Source organism: Manacus candei, unplaced genomic scaffold (assembly GCF_025592945.1).
Source record: "Manacus candei isolate 608988 ecotype Guabito, Panama unplaced genomic scaffold, ASM2559294v1 h1tg000061l, whole genome shotgun sequence".
Lineage (NCBI taxonomy): Eukaryota > Metazoa > Chordata > Aves > Passeriformes > Pipridae > Manacus > Manacus candei.
In genome coordinates, this window is record NW_026138109.1 from 6,065,597 (window position 1) to 6,084,550 (window position 18,954).

Genomic DNA, 18,954 nt, shown 5'->3' on the forward strand with positions numbered 1-18,954 from the left:
AGACCATGGAGCCCTTCAGTATGTGGCTTTAGCCACCCAGCCTACCCAGCAGCTTCCCCTGGAGCTCCAGGTCCCTCTCATGTTCCCTCCAGTATCCAGCCACAGAGTGGTTGCTTGCATCCCTGGGAAACATGGGGCATGGCTCTCTGCCAGCTGGAGAAGGCTTTATTTGGCTCCATGAGTGGGAGCAGCAAGCTCTGGGAAGGGAGAGCCCCACCAGCACGTTGCTGGGAGGCACTGGGAAGAAGCAGGGCAAGGTGAGGGTGTGTTTCCTGTGCAGGATGCTGGGAGCAGGCAGGAGCCCAGCCTGAGACTGCTACAGTGGAGAGCCTTGGGGATGCAGAAGGACAGCAGGCTGCAGGCAGCTCTGGGCCCTTTTCCCATCACTTGAGGGGGGTGAAGATGGAGGTGCCAACCCTGCGAGGAAGACATGTCAGGAGGAGGGGAGTGAGGGCTGTGGGGTGGGAGGGCCATGACAGGGCTCAGCTGGTGGCTTTCCAGGTGTCCCTGTGGGATGGGACCTCTTCCCACAGGAGCCATGTGGTTTCCAGTGTCTCCTTCCCACAGCGATCCACAAAGCACTGGCCTACAAAGGCCGTGGTGGAGTCTGACAGGGTTGGAGAGAGGCAGAGGGGGCTGAGAGCTTGCACCTCAAGACACCTGGGCCACCTGATGTTGACAGAAAGACAGACAGATAGACAGACAGACACCACGCAGCACATTCCCTGGACAGAGAGATGGACCTGCCTGCCAGATGTCACTTAGAGCTTGTTAGCTGCTATCTGTTTCATGGGTTAAATCTCCCTTTTTGTTGGGCAGTCTTGAAAGCATACAAAGATCAAACATCAAAGAACATACTTTCTTAAGAATGTTTTGTACATATTCCACATTTTTCAACATCAGGACAGGAAACAGTGGAGATTTGCAACAAAGCTTTATTGGGAGAAACAAGTGGTGGGGCAGGAGATGGGGCTTCCCCTCCAGTGTTGCTGCCAGCCTGGGAACGCCCCTGCTGCCCTTCTCACTCCCTCTGCGACTGCACACGGGTGAAGATGTTGGTGCCGACCCTGCAGGGACACAGAAGAAGATGTAAGGGTGGCACATGACAACGTCCAAATGCCCACCCAGCCCTGTATTCTCCCATAGCATTTTCACCTTAGTGGGACTGCAGAGGCTGTTATTTTTACATGCTTTTACCCATGCAGCAAGCAATAGAGTGAACTTTGCCACTGAACTTTGCTAAGTTGCGCTTTTGCAAACTGATATTGAAGCTGCTTTTGCCAACACCTTTGACAGTGACGGTGCAAGCAACTCAAACCACTCATTTTTAACAGCTCCAACACCCCCCCAGGGATGCACAGGGAACCTGTGCAGGGCAGGGACAGGGAGCTCACATGGTGGCTTTCCAGTCATTTTCAATGTCGTCCACGTGTGACCGCAGAAGCCACATGGTCTTCAAAGTCTCCTTTCCATCCTTGTCCAAGAAGCATTGTCCCGTGAAAACGGTGATGGAGTCTGCAGGGACAGGACAGGAGGTGCAGTGACGCATGGCCAGGGTGTCAGGTCAGTGCCTGCCCCAGCACACGGGACAGTAGAGCCCTGCTGTGCCTGGCCCCTGGGACATTGGGGATGTGGAAAGCAGGCAGGAGGGTTCAGAGGGCTGGGGGTCTCACATGGAAATGGGCAGACAGCTCTGGGCTTTAGCCCCTGTTGCAGCTCCTGCCCACTGGGACTGGGAGGTGACAGCAGCCAAGGAGCTCCAGGGACAAGGCTGGGAGAGCATCAGGGGCACCAGAGGGGATGAGAGAGCACTGGCATAGTGCAGGGGAAGGCAGAGAATCAGCAAGGATGCTGCAGGGAGGGGCAGAAGAGCTTCCAGGGCATCACAGCAGCGAGGGCAGGTCAGGTCTGGAGACACACCAGGGAGGTTGGGAAAGGAGAAGTACCTGAAAAGGTCCAGTTGACAGTGAAGCCAAAGGTGGGCTGGCCCTTCTGGGTTTTGCGTTGCAGAGTTCCTTGCAGGGGTGACACCTTGATCTCGTTCGTGGTGGCTGACACAGCCGTGAGGTAGGAGCCAGAGAAGACACCGTCTCCATTCACAGCCGAGATGGTCATGGTGGAGCCCAGGTCATTGACCCAGTGCCCGATCAGGTTGCACTGCAGCAGAGGGGACTCAGTACTGGTGCCACAGCACAGCCTGCAGCCCTTGACCACCCTCCCCACCCTGCCCTCTGCATCCCAGACCTGATCTTACCTTTTTTGGAGGGAGGCTGTGAGCCCCCAGGGCCAGGCTGAGCACCAGGAGGAAGACAGTTGCTTGCACCATCTCTGCAGCAGGCAGACAGCTGATGTACCTTGGGGATGTGCTCCTTGCAGGACTCTGCCAATGCTCCTGCTCCTTCTCCTTTTTATTGCTGCTAGGGCTGTGGGTGGCAGCTCTGGCCAGGGCATTGTGCAATCTGGGTGTTTCCAAAGTCTTGGTTCCTAGCCATAGGAGGGGGTAATTGCAGCAGATATTCCCAGAAAAGACTGCTAGAAATGCCCCTCCTTGCTTCCCCTGTGCCTTGCAGATCAAATCTGGCTTCTGCCAGACTGCTGGCAATGGTGAGATGGGAAAACCCCTCTCTGGACCTGTTGTCCATTCTGCCACCTATTTGCCACGTCACTGCTGTGCCCCGGAGTGCCAGGGAGCCTTAAAGCCAGTGCACCTCAGGACTGGCCACAGCACACAGCTCACCCTGCTCTTCCTCACCAGACATGATCATGCAAACCCACCCAGCATCCGGATTCCCTTGGGATTTGGTTTTGGCCCTCCACACTCAGAGTGCCCCGTCCCCTCTCGCCTGGAGCTGACATGAATGTTTGCTGCTCTTTTTACAAACTGGCTTGTGTTTCTTGGAAGGAAATTATTTAGTTAATGAAAAACCAATATTTCCTGAATATCTTGGACATTGCATGTTAATGCTGACAAAAGTTGTACTTACGCAGGGATTCTTGAATCTCTATAAGCACATATTGTATAACTCCCCTTACGTTAGAGTTGTTGCTGGCCAGGAAGGCTGAAGTGTCTGGGTTCATGCCAGAGTTTCTCACCCATTTCTCAATGCTTTTCAAGGCAGTCTCCAAAAAATAGGTTTTAATTCCCCCAGTCCTCATAGCAAGAGGTGATGGAGCCCTACTCACCAGGAAATAATCCTTTTCTTAAAATGGAGACAGGGCAGCTCTTGGCCACATCTCAGAAATACTTTTCAAATTTGTCTTTCTCTTTAATCTCACATTTGAGCCCCAGTTTCTCTCTGACAGTAAAATTCAATGCTATCCAGGCTGGAGAGTCCTGTATTTCTGCTGCTGGCTTCTCCACAACCTCCTTTCCTCTCTCCAGGAGTCCCACAGCCCTCTGGCACCTTGCCTGCAAGAGATCCCTGTCCAGAGGGCTGGCTGCCTGCAGGACATTCCTGCCCCAGTGTTTGTAGTCTCAGAAATTAACTGCACAACAAGGTATGTTTTCCCACATAGCTGCTGTTTGCTCTGACTGTTTTTTGGCAAGCAGGTGCTGCCTGGAGTGTGGCCGACGTTTGTGATAAAGGTCAGGGTTGGTCTGGAAAGGTTTCAAGGGGCAAGAGGGGCACACATCGCCCCTCTCTATTACACCCTTGCCATCTGCCCTCTGTTATCAGCCCCTCTCTATCACCCCCTTGCCATCACCGTGGTTCAGGGAGCTCCTGCTCCAGCGGGGACCTTGGGGATGGGCAATGCAAGGTCTCCATGCCCAGCAACCCACAGCTCATTCACAGCTGTAGGTTCAAGTTTAGCATCACACAAACCATATGGGTTATTTCTGTCCAAAATCTTTATTTTTCTTGTATGGAACACTCCCTGTCCCACCGGTGTACATTCCAGGGGCAGGGATAAGTTCAGTGCTCAAGGAGGCAAATTTCTTGACCAGCCTCAGTTAAGTTAAAAATAAAACAAGTCAAGAGCTGGGCTATCTCCATGGGTTTGCACCCTCCAAAGGGCAGAGAGCAAAGCAGCTTGGAGCTGGCAACCATTGCTATGGCTAAATTCTGCAATGCCATTCCTGAGCCCTGGCACAGCAGGAAGCGGGTGAGGGACAATGGGCAGGCAGAGAGGCAATGCAATGCAGAAAGCACTGAAGAAGCTAAAAATTGGCAGAGCTGTGGTTTAAAACACATCAGTATTAGGAAGTTATGAAAAAAGAAGGAATAATAAGAAGAAAGGGTTAATAAATAATTCAACTTGTTTCCTCAAACTGGGATTTAATCAGCCTTGAAAAACAATAGTACAGGCTGTACTGTAATGAAAATCTGTGACTAAGCAACGTCCTCCCTGTCTGCAACTGTGCCCATGCAGAAGCTGCTGAAAACTGAGCCTATCAAATAAAAGGTTTATTGAGGTGATAGGGCCAAAAGAGGAGGAAAAGGCAGAAATATCCCTTTATACAGACTGAATACCTCAACCTTTGAAAAAAAGCCTGCAGACAGCCTGTTGCCTGAGGTTAAAGAACAATGCAGATGGGTTGCAGCAACACCAACCATGCCAGAAGCTGTGCTGGTTTCAGTGCCTGCTTTTGTCCCTTTCCAGCTGGATCAGGACATCACTGCTGCTGTCGGTGGCTTCCAACACAAGACAAGTGGAAGTGGGAACTGCAGGTGAGCCACACCGACGTCTCAGCACCCCCATCCCCACCAGCCTCACCCTGGGGATCCCAAGGGAGGGCATCTCTGTCCCTCTCCATCATCACTGGGCTCTGCCATGCCAGGATGACACCAGCTGGTTTGGAGGAGCCACATCCGGGACAATATGTCCTTCCTGGACATTGTTATTCCTCTACCCACACGGAAGCAGGAACACTCCCCTGGGGTGAAGAAAGGCCCATGTGTCACCCACTTGACAGCACTGGGCTGCTGCAGTGATCCCCTGCCTGCACCAGCTTCCAGGACAGGCAAGCAGAGGACGAATGGTCACAACAGGTAGGACAGGCAAGGGCAGCCCTGGGGCAGTCTGGCCCTGCTGAGCCATGCTGTGCTGTCCCAGGGTGCAGGGTGGCTGGATGAGGGGCTGTGTGCCCTGGCTGTGCCATACCATGTTGTCTGATGAGCTGCATGCTCTTGTTGTACCCTGCTGTGGCATCTGATGCCATCCCACACTGTGCCATGCCATCTCACAAGCAGCATGAGTGACCAAGAGGCTGCCAGCTCTGGCTGTGCTGCCCCTGGGGGTGCTGTTGGTCACCTCCCCTTGGTATAGGAGGGTATCCATCACTCCCAGCTCTCCCCTTGCCCTCCCTGGGAGGAAGAGGTGCTGTCCCAGCCGCTGCCCATGCTGCTGGTCCCTGGTGCCACACAGAGGAGCCTTGCCAGCCCCATACATGCAGGACACATGTCCCACTGCTTAGGGAGGCTGGAGGGATGGCTGTGAGTCATCAGTGCCCAAGGCACCCACACAGCCCCCAGTCTTCATCGCTGTGTGTCTGGGGACACAACAGGAAGGGCAGTGGATCTCCCTATCCCCCACCCCTCCCTAACGAGGCTGGCATAGCCTTCAAGTGCTGTGCTGACAGAGAAAGGAGAAAAAGGAAACAAGGTGCCCAGCCTTGGGCAGAATGGCACATGGTTTGGTTGGTGCCAGCCTCTGGCACAGCTGCTCACCACAGAGCCCTTTTCTATCTCCTGGCCTTGCCCCCCTGCAGGCAGCAGAGGAGCCAGTAAGAGGCAGGGGGCAGGTCTTGCCTGCCATCACAGCTGGAGAGGTGGGTTGGTGCCTTTAGCAAAACTCCACAAGAGCCAGCTGTGATTGGGACTGGCCCCCTCTCTGCATCCCAGCCCTCCAGCCCAGCCCCAGAAGAAAAACGGAAGCAGCAAGGGTTCCCACTTCTGGCTTGATCCCCTGGCAAAGAAGACAATGAAGAATGGAAGGAGACAGCTCGACAAATTTATTAGGTACTTCAAGTGATTTATCCTCTTCAATGTGCTCCACTGCCTGCCCCCGGTGCCAGCAGGGAGGGGGGCCATGGTACCAGACCAGGACCTGCTGCTTGGGCTCAGATTGTCACCGTCCAGGGAGCCGGGTCTCCCCTGGGGATTGGATCTGCCACAGGCCCTCCTGGGGCAGAGCCACTCAGTCTGTGCAGTGTCACCCAACCACAACCACCAAACCCACGTGCCTGCGTGCACCAGCCCAACATCCTCACACACACATCCACACCCTTAACGTCCCCACTTTACCCTGCCCGTTGACTGCAGGAGAGGTTTACTTGTACCTAACACTAACCCTTCCTCGTGAGCAGACTGAGAGCTCATCCAGCTAGTGCCTCTCCAAAACCAGCTTCTCACCCTCAGTCACTGGCCAACCCTCCCACGTCTCTTGGGAGTTTGCTTTGGGGACCTGGCCAACCACACCACCCCCATCTGTTTTATGGTCTCATTTCTCAGGCTGAGGACTATCTGAGGCCCAGACTTTCTCCTGACAAGGCCACAGGCCCATTTCTCATTAGGTTCTCTCGGCCTCCGCACCAGCTATCGGAGGCATCACGATGCTTTCAGGAGGTGGGACGCTGACCAGAGTTGGCCAACAGACAGTCCAGGATCAGCAAGGCTTGAGGAAACTTCCTGCCAAAGGCAAAAGTCATGGCCAAACTGGTCTGATGACAACAGAATCTACCTTGCAGCTGCAAAGTGAATGTTGTGGATACAAGCAGATTTGTTTGAGTAAATGCTGGGAATTTGGGGGAAAGAAAGTACAAGTAAAATTCAGCTTCAGTTCAAGGGGAAAAAAAAGTCTTAGTTTGAATGATTTCCAAAGCAAGTTAATCCTTTCAGTTTTGTAATCGGGTGATGATGCAAAGGGTCATGGCCTAGAGTGAGAGAGTCTGTGAGAGAGAAGACTGGGGATGAAGAGGTCAGACTCAGAAGCACACGACCCCTGGGGGTTTGCTCTCTGCCAGGAGATACCAGAACCTTTTTTCCAAAGTGAAAGTTAAAGATTTGTGAAAGGTCAACAGTGGTCACTCGATAAACAACTATTTCAGATGATTACCAGGACAAAAACCTCCCTCCCAGAATAAGGGGGAAAAAAAGTTCAAAACACTAAGGCTGGATCTGAAGACAGTTACCAGAACAGACTGCATTATCATGCTGAGCAAGCTCTTGCCAAAACAGAAAAAAAGAACAAAGAAAATCAAAATGAAACCCCACAAACAAAAAGAAACCAAAAGCAACCAACCAACTCCACTGGAGCACAAAACCAACTGGCCAGCCAAGCAAAAAGCAGTCAAGCAGAGGCTGTGATGACACCAGGCAGGAGCTTGCCAGGGGAGGCTGGACACTTCAACCAGACACCTTGGCAGGCTGAAGGGAAAATCAGCAAATCCCTCTCAGCTCTGCTAAAGCCAAGCATCCACACAGCCATTCTTCCTCAGTCTGCCTCTGCAGAGAAGCCCACGGGCTGCTCTGGGGATCACCAAAGGGCTGGTGTGAAGCAGCCATCTCTGGCACAAGCTTTTGGGGCACAGTTTCCTCAGGACCGGGTCACAGGCTTCTCTTACATTTCATGACTGACTTGTGCACGCAGCAAGGACACGTTAATGAGGTTACAAACAGGAGTGCTGCCAGCCAGGCAAGGGATCAAAATACATGGAAAAGCACCTTGATGCTCACAGGAACAGAGGAGACAAGTTCATCAGTCCCACCTCCAGTGAGCTCAAAGCTCACCAGAGGGCAGGGAAGAGTGCCACCTTCAGCAACACAAGTCCAAGGCTAGGAAAGGCAAGGGACAGTCTGGAGTGCACCACTTTCACTGTTTCCTCCCCAGTGGGTATTACTGCAGGTCTGGGCCAGATCCTGCCTGGAGTCCAGGCATAGCCCCAGTCCCACCCCTCACAGGAGGGCCTGACCCCAGGCCCATTTCTCATTAAATCCCTCAGTCTTCAGCAAAAAAATGTTCCCAGGTAAAGTCACCTGAAACTGCCCTTCTATTTGCCAATAGATGATGAAATGGTTCATCACCCTCCCATACACAAAGTCACTCCTTCCTTCAGTCAGCACACTTGTCTGCCTGTCCATCACTACCAGAACCCTTTGGTCTGACAACTGCCCATGGAGCATAAAGAATCCATACAATGGCTCTCCAGTGCTCAGCTCTCTTCCAGATATGGCACCACCAGAGCTGCTCTTTCCATCCCATCCCACCTGAGGAATCTACAGCCAGTTCTTCTCTTGCAAGTGAAGAGTAACAGACTCGAGAGACCCAAAGAAGCCATAGTTAATTCAGGTATCAATTTTGGATTTTTTAGGACAGCAAATAACATGTGGAGAATTTCATACAGTTTTTTCTCTGTTTTTAGACGCATAGTGTTTTGGAGGCCAGTTCTGCCGCTGGGAACTGAATCCTGGCATTTATAACTATGAAACAGTCCTTGCCAACCAGGTAGGTACAGCAGGGTATGCAGGGGGAGTCAGTGGCACTGCAGCAGCCTGGGCAATTGGGCTCATCTCATTCCCTACGTGTGTTCCTCTCCTCCTCAGTTCACCGTGTGCCTGCGTTGCAAGGGGCAGAGGATTTACCAGCAGGTCTTGTCTGTGGAGAGACCCAGCACTCTGCAGGGCTGGAACTGGGGCTACTGTGGCCACTATGCCTTTTACCATGCCCTGTACCCCCGGGCCTGGATGGTCTATGAGCTCCCGGGGCAGAAGGTGGTGCTCACTTGCCGACAGGTCTCTCCCGTCATCCCCCATGACTATAAGGTAAGGAGGTGATGACATCCCAAAGGGAAGAGCTGTTTATTAGCTGGGCTTTTCCAACATTTCCCCATGTCTCTGCCCAGCAATGGTCCCATGCAGGGGGAACCCCTGCAGCAATGCAGGAGCTCAGGATGGCAGCAAGGGATGGCTCAGCGCTCCCTCACACTGCTCGTGCTGGCTCCCAGCCCCAGATGAGGGTGGCAGGCTGTGCTGCTGACACATCTGACCTTCCTCTTACCCCAGGGAAGCACGTGAGCCTGTATCAACCTGCCAGGCAGCTGAGGGATGAGACACTCAGCTGAGCTTAAATGCTTCTTTCCATCTCCCTCTTACTGGGTGTGGTGTTTGCTAGCCCAGGGCTCCTCTTCTGAATTCTGTATTACCTGCCTCATAAATTCCTCTGCTCCTGCTGGTCCTCCTCAGCTTGGCAACAGACTTCAAGACTGAGTTGTTCCTGGTGCTCTTGATCCCCCTGTGTCCTGCGTGGTTTCCCCTGCAGTGAGAGAAATCATCCTCCGGCAGCCAATGGTGGAGCACCAGCCGTGTACACGGCATTCTCTGTCTCTGCCAGGACTCCAGCCTGCCAGTGGGAGTGTTCATTTGGGAGGTGGAGAACGGGAGGGATGAGGACGTGGAGGTGTCCATCATGTTCAGCCTGCAGAACGGCATGGGAACGAAGGAGGACAGGAGTGGAGGGCACTGGAACGAGCCCTTCGCCTTGGAGAAGGATGGCGAGCGAGTTGCTGGAGTCCTGCTGCACCACTGCACGAGTGTGAACCCCTTCACTCTCGCCATCTCTGCCCGGGAGAAGGTAAAGGACTGACCCTGGTGCTGTGGCTCCTACTGGGGGGTGGGGCTGGTTCCAGGTAGCTGATAGTTGATGGGTGTGTCAGTGGGTTGGGGTCAGCAGCAGTACTCAGTGCTGCCTGACTTCAGGGGTGGGGACATGACCTCCCTGTGGGCAGGAGAGAAGCTGTGGGTGAAGGTTGCAGGGCACTGGGTGAGTAAATTTGGAGTTGCACTTGGAGCACAAGAAGCAGGGAGTGAGTGTGATGTACCAGTGTTGTTGTTGGGGGTGGAGAGCCTGCGTCTGCCCCTCCAAAGTACCAGCCCCTGAGGATTCTCTTCCCTTCTCCAGGCTGGCACGGGAGTCACCCACCTGACGGCATTCAATCCCACGGGATTGGGTAGAGAGGTGTGGCAGGACCTCCTGCAGGATGGCAGGCTGGATTCACCCACCGGTGAGTCCCTCCACCCTCCATGGGACACGAGAAGGGGAAGCAGGGGCAATGGGTGACCCCTGGTTGTGGGGCACAGGGTACCTGAGCCAAGTCAGAATTCCCTTCCTCCAGCCGTCTTGGTGCCATTGCTAAAAGCTCTGTGGGATGCTGTGGCTGCTTCCCAACTTTAGGCTGTATCCAACCTTTCTGATGCTTGTCCTTGTGTGCTTCTCTAAAAGAGTGGTGTTCACACCACTGTGGGGCTGTTCCTGGCATTATTAGTTCCAGGTGCCAGTATCTCTTTAGTCTGTGTGGGGTTACCCACTGAGCTGGGGTTTGTGCTGGGTAGCCAGGGTGCTGCCCAGCCACCTTCCCTCAGTCCCTGTTGCCAGATGAGTGAGCTGTGTCCCATCAGATTGCTTCCAGCAGATGTTTAGCAGCCCTTGGCATTTGGTGCTGCCATCACTTGCTGTCTGCTTGTTACTGTACCAGTTCCCCAAAGGTCTCCGGTATTCCCTCAATAACTCTGCATCATCCTTCAGCTGTCTGCTCCCTCCCTTGGGAGGAGCCTGGAAGCAGGGTGCTTCAGGCAAGGGCCCAGCCCTTGCTGCTCACCTCCTTTTGCCATGAAAGGTGACCATTTGCCTAATGTCTCTGTCAACTTTTAAGCAAGGATGATGCTGACAAACTAGTGATGCTGACATTGGGTCTTTGCAATATTTCTTGAACCTTACATTATGTAAATGTTTGTGTGAATATTTCTGGAGAAATAAGTTTCCCGCCTGGATGCATTCAGAGCTCTTCAGGCTATTGGGATGTGGTTTTCCTTCATGAATGCCAGATATTATCATAGTCAGGATCTGTGCTTATGTTACAATGGTTGCTCTAATGAGTTTACCTTGTACACATGTCACAACCAGCATATAATTATGCAGCTGCCTCAGGGCTTTTCTTAAATACCAGCATGGCTCAAACACCCTACAAAAATCTGGAAGCAATGACTGTCACTAGAAAGTCAGTGTCTCTGAGCAGCACAAAGTCATGGGACTTCTGTGCCTTCCACTCATGCCTGGTGGCTTTTCCTGCCTGATTTGTTCCTCTGCTTTGACTGAGGACTCTGCCCATGGAATGGATCTTTTCCTGCAGCAACAGTCATCCCTTAAAACCCTGGGGCTGTAACTTGCAGGTTGCAGCAGGGCTTTGCTATGCCCAAAGTGTCTTAATCCCCTCTGGGGTGTGTGTGATCTTCCTTTACCCCTTCACAGGACTTCCTTGGTCTCTTACGAATACGATCATTTTTCCCGTCAGGTCAAAGCAGCCTGACGGAGAAGGGGGAGGTGACGGCAGCAGCGGTGTGTGCCAGCTGCAGAGTGCCTGCCCGGGGACACAGGACACTGGAATTGGCCCTGGCTTGGGATATGCCATGTGTTCACTTTGGCTCCAAGGAGAAGCTGCACTTCAGGTGGGTGGGTTGTCTCCAGTGGAGCCTGTGCCTCGCCTTCCCCATTGCTCAGGGCTCTGATAAGCCTACAAGCTCACCAGCCATTCCAAACTGGGGCTGGTCCCTTGCCCAGTGGCACAGGAGTCCTCTTGTGCAGTCAGAGGGTTGGGTAAGGTGGGGATCTGGCCTGTAGGAATAAAAAGTGTGGGTGCATGTGTGTGTGAGGATGTTGGGCTGGTGCACGCAGGCACGTGGGTTTGGTGGTTGTGGTTGGGTGACACTGCACAGACTGAGTGGCTCTGCCCCAGGAGGGCCTGTGGCAGATCCAATCCCCAGGGGAGACCCGGCTCCCTGGACGGTGATAATCTGAGCCCAAGCAGCAGGTCCTGGTCTGGTACCATGGCCCCCCTCCCTGCTGGCACCGGGGGCAGGCAGTGGAGCACACTGAAGGGGATAAATCACTTGAAGTTCTTAATAAATAAAGCTGTCTCCTTCCATTCCTTATTGTCTTCTTTGTCAGGGGACCAGGCCAGAAGACGGAGCCCTTGCCGCCCTCCTTTTTCTTCTGAGGCTGGGCTGGAGGGCTGGGGATGCAGGGATGGGCCAGCCTAAATCGCTACAGAAGCCCAGTCCCTCTTTTTAACGACAGGGTCCTTGAACATACCCCTGCTTGGAATGTGTGTGGAGTTTCCTCCTTGGAATGGGGACACACCCCAAGGCTACTCCTGGAGTCTGAGCAAAAGAGATTTGCCCACAGTCATTGGTATGGGTGGGTAATATCAGACTCTACTTCACAATTGGTTTTGTTGGCTTTAATATAGCTTCAAAATAGTGACATTATACTGTACCAGTAGTATAGTAGCTTCCATTCTGTGTAGCTTCCATAGCTTCCATACTCTGTAGTTAAATGAAGATATCTTTGTCTAATTATTGTAGTAAATCACTTCCTTTTATAAAAATATATCTGCTTTGCCATCCTTAATTCTGTGCCAAGACACAGTCCCGCTTTCAGCTTCACAATGGGAATGTGAATGCATGTGGGATGCATGTCCCATGGCAAAGACCCTCTACCTGGGATCTGGGACTGCTGGCACCAGTGGGACAGCACCACTCCCTCCCTGGGCAGGGCAGGGAAGAGCTGGGGGTGCTGGGTACTGCCCTATACCAGGGTCAGGTGACCAACAGTACCCCCAGGGCCAGCACCATCAGAGCTGGCAGCCCCCTTGGTCACACAAGCTGCTCTGTGGGATGGCATGGCATGGCATGGCATGGCATGGTGTAGGATGGCATAACATGGCTTGGCACAGGATGGCACAGCAGGTCACACCCAGAGCATGCAGCCCCTTGTCCACAAACATTGTGAGCTGGGGTGTGACAGGACAGCAAGGCATGGCACAGTGAAAACATGCAACCCCCTCAAGCCCTGCACACTGTGCCCCAGGGCTGGCACAGCGTGGCACAGGACAGCAGAGGATGGCATAGCACAGCATGGCACCAGAGAGCAGAGCCTGGCACAGAAACAGCAGGCAGCCCTGTGCCTGCTCACAGTGCACCACAGGGATGGTGGTGCACAGCATGGCACAGCCAGGGAGTGCCAACCTCATCCAGCCACCCTCCTTCCTCGGATAGCACAGCAGAGCACGGCCAGACTCTGCCCCAGGGCTGCCCTTACCTTCCTGGCTGCAGCCTGGTGAGGGACGAGCAGGGCCAGGGTGAGCAGCAGGCAGCAGCTGAGGGTCCCCATGGTGTTGTTGGTGGTGGCTCTGCCTGTGCTGCTGCCCCACGCCCGCTCGGCCCCTTCCATAGCAGGGGGGCTGTGGTTGGGCAGCAACCACCCCTGCAGGGCCTCCTGCCAGAGGACAGCCATCAGATGGGAGAGCCCCATCCCCTCTGGACGGTGATGGAGTCCACGGGGACAGCGTGGGATGGGGCAGGAAGCATGGCCCGAGCAACAGGTCAGAAGAGCATCAAAGATGGCACAGGGAGGGCAGGAGCATCTCACAGTGGAGGACTGGGGAGGTTTGGGGACATCACAGGGAGTGTGTAAGATCTCTGGGGACACCACAAGTAGTGTATGAGATCTCTGGGGACACCACAGGAAGGGCAGAGGATCTCAGGGGACGTCACGGTGGAGGACAGAGGAGGTCTGGGGACAGCCCACAGGAAGGGCAGGGGAGGTCTGGGGACACAACAGGAAGGGTAGGAGATCTCTGATGATATGACCATCCAGGACAGGAGAGCTCTGGGGACACCACAGGCAGGGATATAAGCTCGCTCTGTCTGCCTTAGATCTTTTTTATTCTAAAGAACTCCCTTAATACTTAATAGCCATGAAGGCTGGGGGAAGGAAGCAGCGTATCCTGCCTGCTTTGACCTTCCTTTCCCCACTTGCCTGTTCTGTGAGCTGCTGCAGGCAGCAGATCACTGTGGTGCCCAAGTGCTGCCAGCAGGTGACAAATGGCCTTTTCTTTGCTCCCTAGGGGATTGTTCCTGGGCAGAGGAATAATGTTGTCTGGGAAGAGCAAGTTCCCAGATGCAGTCCCCCCTTGACCAGCTGGTGTCCTCCCATGGCAGAGCCCACAGCCAAGGGAGAGGGACAAAGGTGCTCTCCCGTAGGGTCACTGTGGTGAGGCTGGAAGGGTACTGTGGTACCAGGATAAGGGTGCAGCTCACCTGAGCTGTCCACCTGTATTTGTCTTGGAACAAAGGTATTCTGGAAATACCAGCTGAAACCAACCCCTCATATGGCTGGTAAATTTGGAACCACACAGATTGCCCAATGCCCCGGTCAGAGCTGCCACCCCCAGCCCTGGCAGCAATAAAAAGGAGAAGGAGCAGGAGCATTGGCAGAGTCCTGCAAGGAGCACCTCCCCAGGTACATCAGCTGTCTGCCTGCTGCAGAGATGGTGCAAGCAACTCTATTTCTCTTGGTGCTCCATGTGAGACCCCCAGCCCTCTGAACCCTCCTGCCTGCTTTCCACATCCCCAATGTCCCAGGGGCCAGGCACAGCAGGGCTCTACTGTCCCATGTGCTGGGGCAGGCACTGACCTGACACCCTGGCCAATGCATCACTGCACCTCCTGTCCTGTCCCTGCAGACTCCATCACCGTTTTCACGGGACAATGCTTCTTGGACAAGGATGGAAAGGAGACTTTGAAGACCATGTGGCTTCTGCGGTCACATGTGGATGACCTTGAAAATGACTGGAAAGCCACCAGGTGAGCTCTCTGTCCCTGCCCTGCACAGGTTCCCTGTGCATCCCAGGGGCTTTGGGTTGCTTACACTGTCGCTGTCAAAGGTGTTGGCAAAAGAAGGTTTAATATCAGTTTGCAAAAGCACGACTTAACAAAGTTTGATGTCAAGGTTCATTCTATTGCCTACTGCGTGGGTAAAAACATTCAAAGGAAAAAGGAGTGAGAATCAATTTAGAATGATTTATGTGGAGACTGGAGATGGAAAAGGGTAAGGGAGATGCTCCCATTGAATCCCACTGGAGTTCAGAGAGGAGTTCCCCCTTGCTTTCAGAACTGCTGAGAGATCCTAGGTGTGGCTGACTCCAGTACTAGTCCAATACTTGCTAAGTGCTTTCTGTCTAAAGGATTTGGCAGGATTTAATCATTGATTAATTTAACATCCTAAAGTGCTTTAGGATGCTTTGCCACAATTATAACAGAGACATAACTATAGATCCACTCTGGCAGCAGTCCTACTACACTTGCTCTAGGGAGTTTACATCCATTCACAGATGTGCTCAGAGGGAGATGTTGGCACAGCCAAGAGGCCAGAAAGCCCTGGGGTGGCACTTGGAGGATGAATGGGGATGGGAGTGGGGATGGGGACAGGGATGGGGCATTGGAGGAGAGGAAGATGTTGAAGAGGTGTGGGAGTTGGGAACGGGGGTGGGAATGGGGACAAGGGTGAGGGATAGGGGATGTGGATAGGGATGGGGATGGGGACAGGAATAGAGATGGGGCTGGAAGCAGGGGTTGAGGGGATGGGGACGGGGAAAGGATGAGGTTTGAAGGTGGGGATGAGGGTGGGGATGGGGACTGGAACAGGGGTGGAAATGGACATGGGGTCTGAAACAGAGATGAGAAGGGGGATGAGTGGGAACCAGGATGTAGGAGGGATTGCATGGGGCTTCCCACTGGAATCACCCAGACTGGGGATCTTAACCTCATGTCTACTGGTTGAGGGCTGTGTCTGGGCTTCCACCCTGCCCTGCAGGAGCTTGAGGCACTGTGTGCTTTCTGCCCCAGAATCCCTGCCCCATCCAGCAGTTGCTTCCCCCAGCCATCCTGCAGTCCAAGGCAGGCTCTGCACCTCTCCCTGCCCACACGGCTTCTCCCTCTGGTGCTCAGGAGCAGGAGCTGGGAGCTGCACAGTACAGATTATGTAACTAATGAAACTTCATGAGTTGCTGAAATGATGGAGTAGTGAGTTCCAGTTTCAGTCATATCAGTACAAAGGGCCCCTGTTTGGTTTGTTCCCTTTCCTAATTAGCTGATAAAATAAAGTTTAAGGTACAGATGACATCCTGTGAATTTGAACATCATAAAAGATCTGTACCCTGTTCCACCTTCTCCCTAATCAGGGGACAGACAAGTATTGGGAAATACATGCAGAGCTGTGCACATAGACCATGGAGCCCTTCAGTATGTGGCTTTAGCCACCCAGTCTACCCAGCAGCTTCCCCTGGAGCTCCAGGTCCCTCTCATTTTCCTTCCAGTATCCAGCATGGGTTTTGGACCACGCCAACATCCCGGATTGCAATCTGTGGAGCCTGGTACCCAGCTCTCCCCTACATGTGCACACAGCACCAAGCCCACCATCCACAGCAGGAGTTGGAAATGGAGGTAGAGACACAGGATGAGGCCAGCTAACAGTAGTGGCTTGCCAGCATGCAGCCTTCACTCTGACCCCTGCCTGTGGGGTATCCCACTGCTCCTTGCTGGGGATGCTGCCTGGGGCCACCCACCACAAGGCCCCCGTGAATGTCCCAAATATGCATGGGCAAGAAGGCACCTGCTGAGGCCTGAAGCCATGGTCAGGAAACAGAATTACCCAGCACCTGTACTTCTCCTGTCCCCCAGCCCCATCCCTTCCAGCCCCTCCAAAACACTTCCCTCTGCTCCCCCAGTCTCCACCCGTCCCCCCCATGCTCTGCCCATGGCCACAGAGTGGTTGCTTGCATCCCAGGGACACATGGGGCACGGCTCTCTGCCAACTGGAGAAGGCTTTATTTGGCTCCATGTGTGGGAGCAGCAAGCTCTGGGAAGGGAGAGCCCCACCAGCACGTTGCAGGGCAAGGTGAGGGTGTGTTTCCTGTGCAGGATGCTGGGAGCAGGCAGGAGCCCAGCCTGAGACTGCTACAGTGGAGAGCCTTGGGGATGCAGAAGGACAGCAGGCTGCAGGCAGCTCTGGGCCCTTTTCCCATCACTTGAGGCGGGTGAAGATGGAGGTGCCAACCCTGCGAGGAAGACATGCCAGGAGGAGGGGAGTGAGGGCTGTGGGGTGGGAGGGCCACGACAGGGCTCAGCTGGTGGCTTTCCAGGTGTCCCTGTGGGATGGGACCTCTTCCCACAGGAGCCATGTGGTTTCCAGTGTCTCCTTCCCACAGCGATCCACAAAGCACTGGCCTACAAAGGCCGTGGTGGAGTCTGGCAGGGTTGGAGAGAGGCAGAGGGGGCTGAGAGCTTGCACCTCGAGACAGAGACACCTGGGCCACCTGATGTTGGCAGACAGACAGATAGACAGACAGGGAAACACCACGCAGCACATTCCCTGGACAGAGAGATGGATCTGCCTGCCAGATTGGCCAGATGGGCTGGCTCCACATCACCTGGACAGACAGATGGGCTCCAACTCTGCCATGTCCCTCAGACACACAGATGGACACCCCTGCCACCTTTCCCAGATAGACAGCCCCGCTACCCACCCCAGACAGGCACCTCTCCCATCAGCACGTCCCAGGGCAGAAGCAAGTGTGTGTGGGCAGTCTGTGCCCACAGCCAGAGTTCCTCTGGACATTCTGAGTGCTGTGGGGGACCAGCTGGAGGGCTCCTCACTCCCAGCAGGGGCAGGGGATCGCCGGCACTGCTGTACCTGAGAACTGCCAGTGCACGGAGAAGCCGAAGGTGGGGTGTCTCTTGGCACCGGGGTGCTGCTGGGCCCTTGCAGGGGTGACCCCAGGCTCTGTTGTTGGTGGCTGTCACAGCAGTGTGGTAGAAGCCCGAGAAGGTGCTGGCTGTGTTCAGGGCCAAGAGGGTTGTGTTGGAGCCCAGCTCGTTCCTCCACAGGCCCTGCAGGTCACACTGGGGACCGGGAGTTGTGTGGGTGCCTCAGGCACTGCTGAGCCACGGTCCCCACTCCAGCCTCACTGAGCAGTGGGAGGTGTGTCCCATGGCATGGCCCCTCCATGTGGCAGCTGGGAATGATGGCATGGGCACCAGCTGGGACAGCATTTCCCTCTCCCTGGGCAGGGCAGGGGAGAGCTGGGGGTGCTGGGTACTGCCCTATCCCAGGGCCAGGTGACCAACAATGCCTACAAGGACAGCACAATCAGAGCTGGCAGGCCCCTTGGTCTCACACATGCTGCACTGTGGTATGGCATGGCATGGCATGGTATGGTGTGAGAGATGGCACAGGATGGCACATCAGGGTACCTCAAGGCTGCATCAGAGCATTCAGCCCCTCAGGCAGAAATAACATAAACAGTGTGAGCTGGGGTGGCACAGGACAGCACTGCATGGCACAGTGAAAACATGTCAACCCCCTCCCCCAGGCCCTGCACACTCTGTCCCAGGGCTGGCAGAGCATGGCACAGGACAGCATGGCAGAACAGACTGTGGCACAGCACAGCACAGCATGGCACAACATGGCACCAGAAAGCACAGCAAGAGCAGGCAGCCTCCTTGGCAGCTTACATTGCACCCCAGGATGGCAGAGCCTGGCACAGGAACAGCAGGCAACCCTGTGCCTGCTCTCAGTGCACCACAGGGATGGTGGTGCACAGCATGGCACAGCCAGGGAGTGCCAACCTCATCCAGCCACCCTCCTTCCTGGGATAGCACAGCAGAGCACGGCCAGACTCTGCCCCAGGGCTGCCCTTACCTTCCTGGCTGCAGCCTGGTGAGGGACGAGCAGGGCCAGGGTGAGCAGCAGGCAGCAGCTGAGGGTCCCCATGGTGTTGTTGGTGGTGGCTCTGCCTGTGCTGCTGCCCCACGCCCGCTTGGCCCCTTCCATAGCAGGGGGGCTGTGGTTGGGCAGCAACCACCCCTGCAGGGCCTCCTGCCAGAGGACACCCGGTGGGAGATTGGCCACCGGCCATTGCACCAGCTGAGCGGGGTCTGGCTCCCCTGGGCCAGGGGGGTCCTGGGGACCATGGGGGGGTGGCAGGGCTGTAGAAGAGGACCCTGGAGGGTCACAGCAGGGGACACACATTGGGTCTCAGCTATGCTGACAGAAGGGACTGTGTGATACCATGGGAGGAATGGCGGAATGTCCATGCTGAGCCATGGAATTGTCGTCCAG

The 18,954-nt window shown here is 54.6% G+C and overlaps 2 protein-coding genes and 1 pseudogene across 2 annotated transcripts; 1 reads left to right on the forward strand and 2 right to left on the reverse strand.

Moving 5' to 3' along the window:
- Window positions 1–919: 919 nt before the first annotated feature.
- LOC127478555 (avidin-like) lies at window positions 920–2,422 on the reverse strand. Its single transcript, XM_051804424.1, has 4 exons — window positions 2,255–2,422; window positions 1,947–2,157; window positions 1,395–1,515; window positions 920–1,067 (listed from the first exon to the last, which is right to left on the reverse strand). The coding sequence occupies exons 1-4, from the start codon at window positions 2,324–2,326 to the stop codon at window positions 1,022–1,024; spliced, it is 450 nt and encodes a 149-aa protein (XP_051660384.1). The 5' UTR covers window positions 2,327–2,422; the 3' UTR covers window positions 920–1,021.
- A 1,571-nt stretch (window positions 2,423–3,993) lies between these two features.
- LOC127478576 (non-lysosomal glucosylceramidase-like) lies at window positions 3,994–13,049 on the forward strand. Its single transcript, XM_051804456.1, has 8 exons — window positions 3,994–4,104; window positions 8,371–8,445; window positions 8,544–8,762; window positions 9,331–9,570; window positions 9,898–10,000; window positions 11,288–11,441; window positions 12,070–12,193; window positions 12,969–13,049. Exons 1-8 carry the CDS (start codon window positions 3,994–3,996, stop codon window positions 13,047–13,049), a joined length of 1,107 nt encoding a protein of 368 aa, XP_051660416.1.
- A 3,708-nt stretch (window positions 13,050–16,757) lies between these two features.
- On the reverse strand, window positions 16,758–18,606 carry LOC127478577 (avidin-like; annotated as a pseudogene).
- Between the last annotated feature and the right edge of the window lie 348 nt (window positions 18,607–18,954).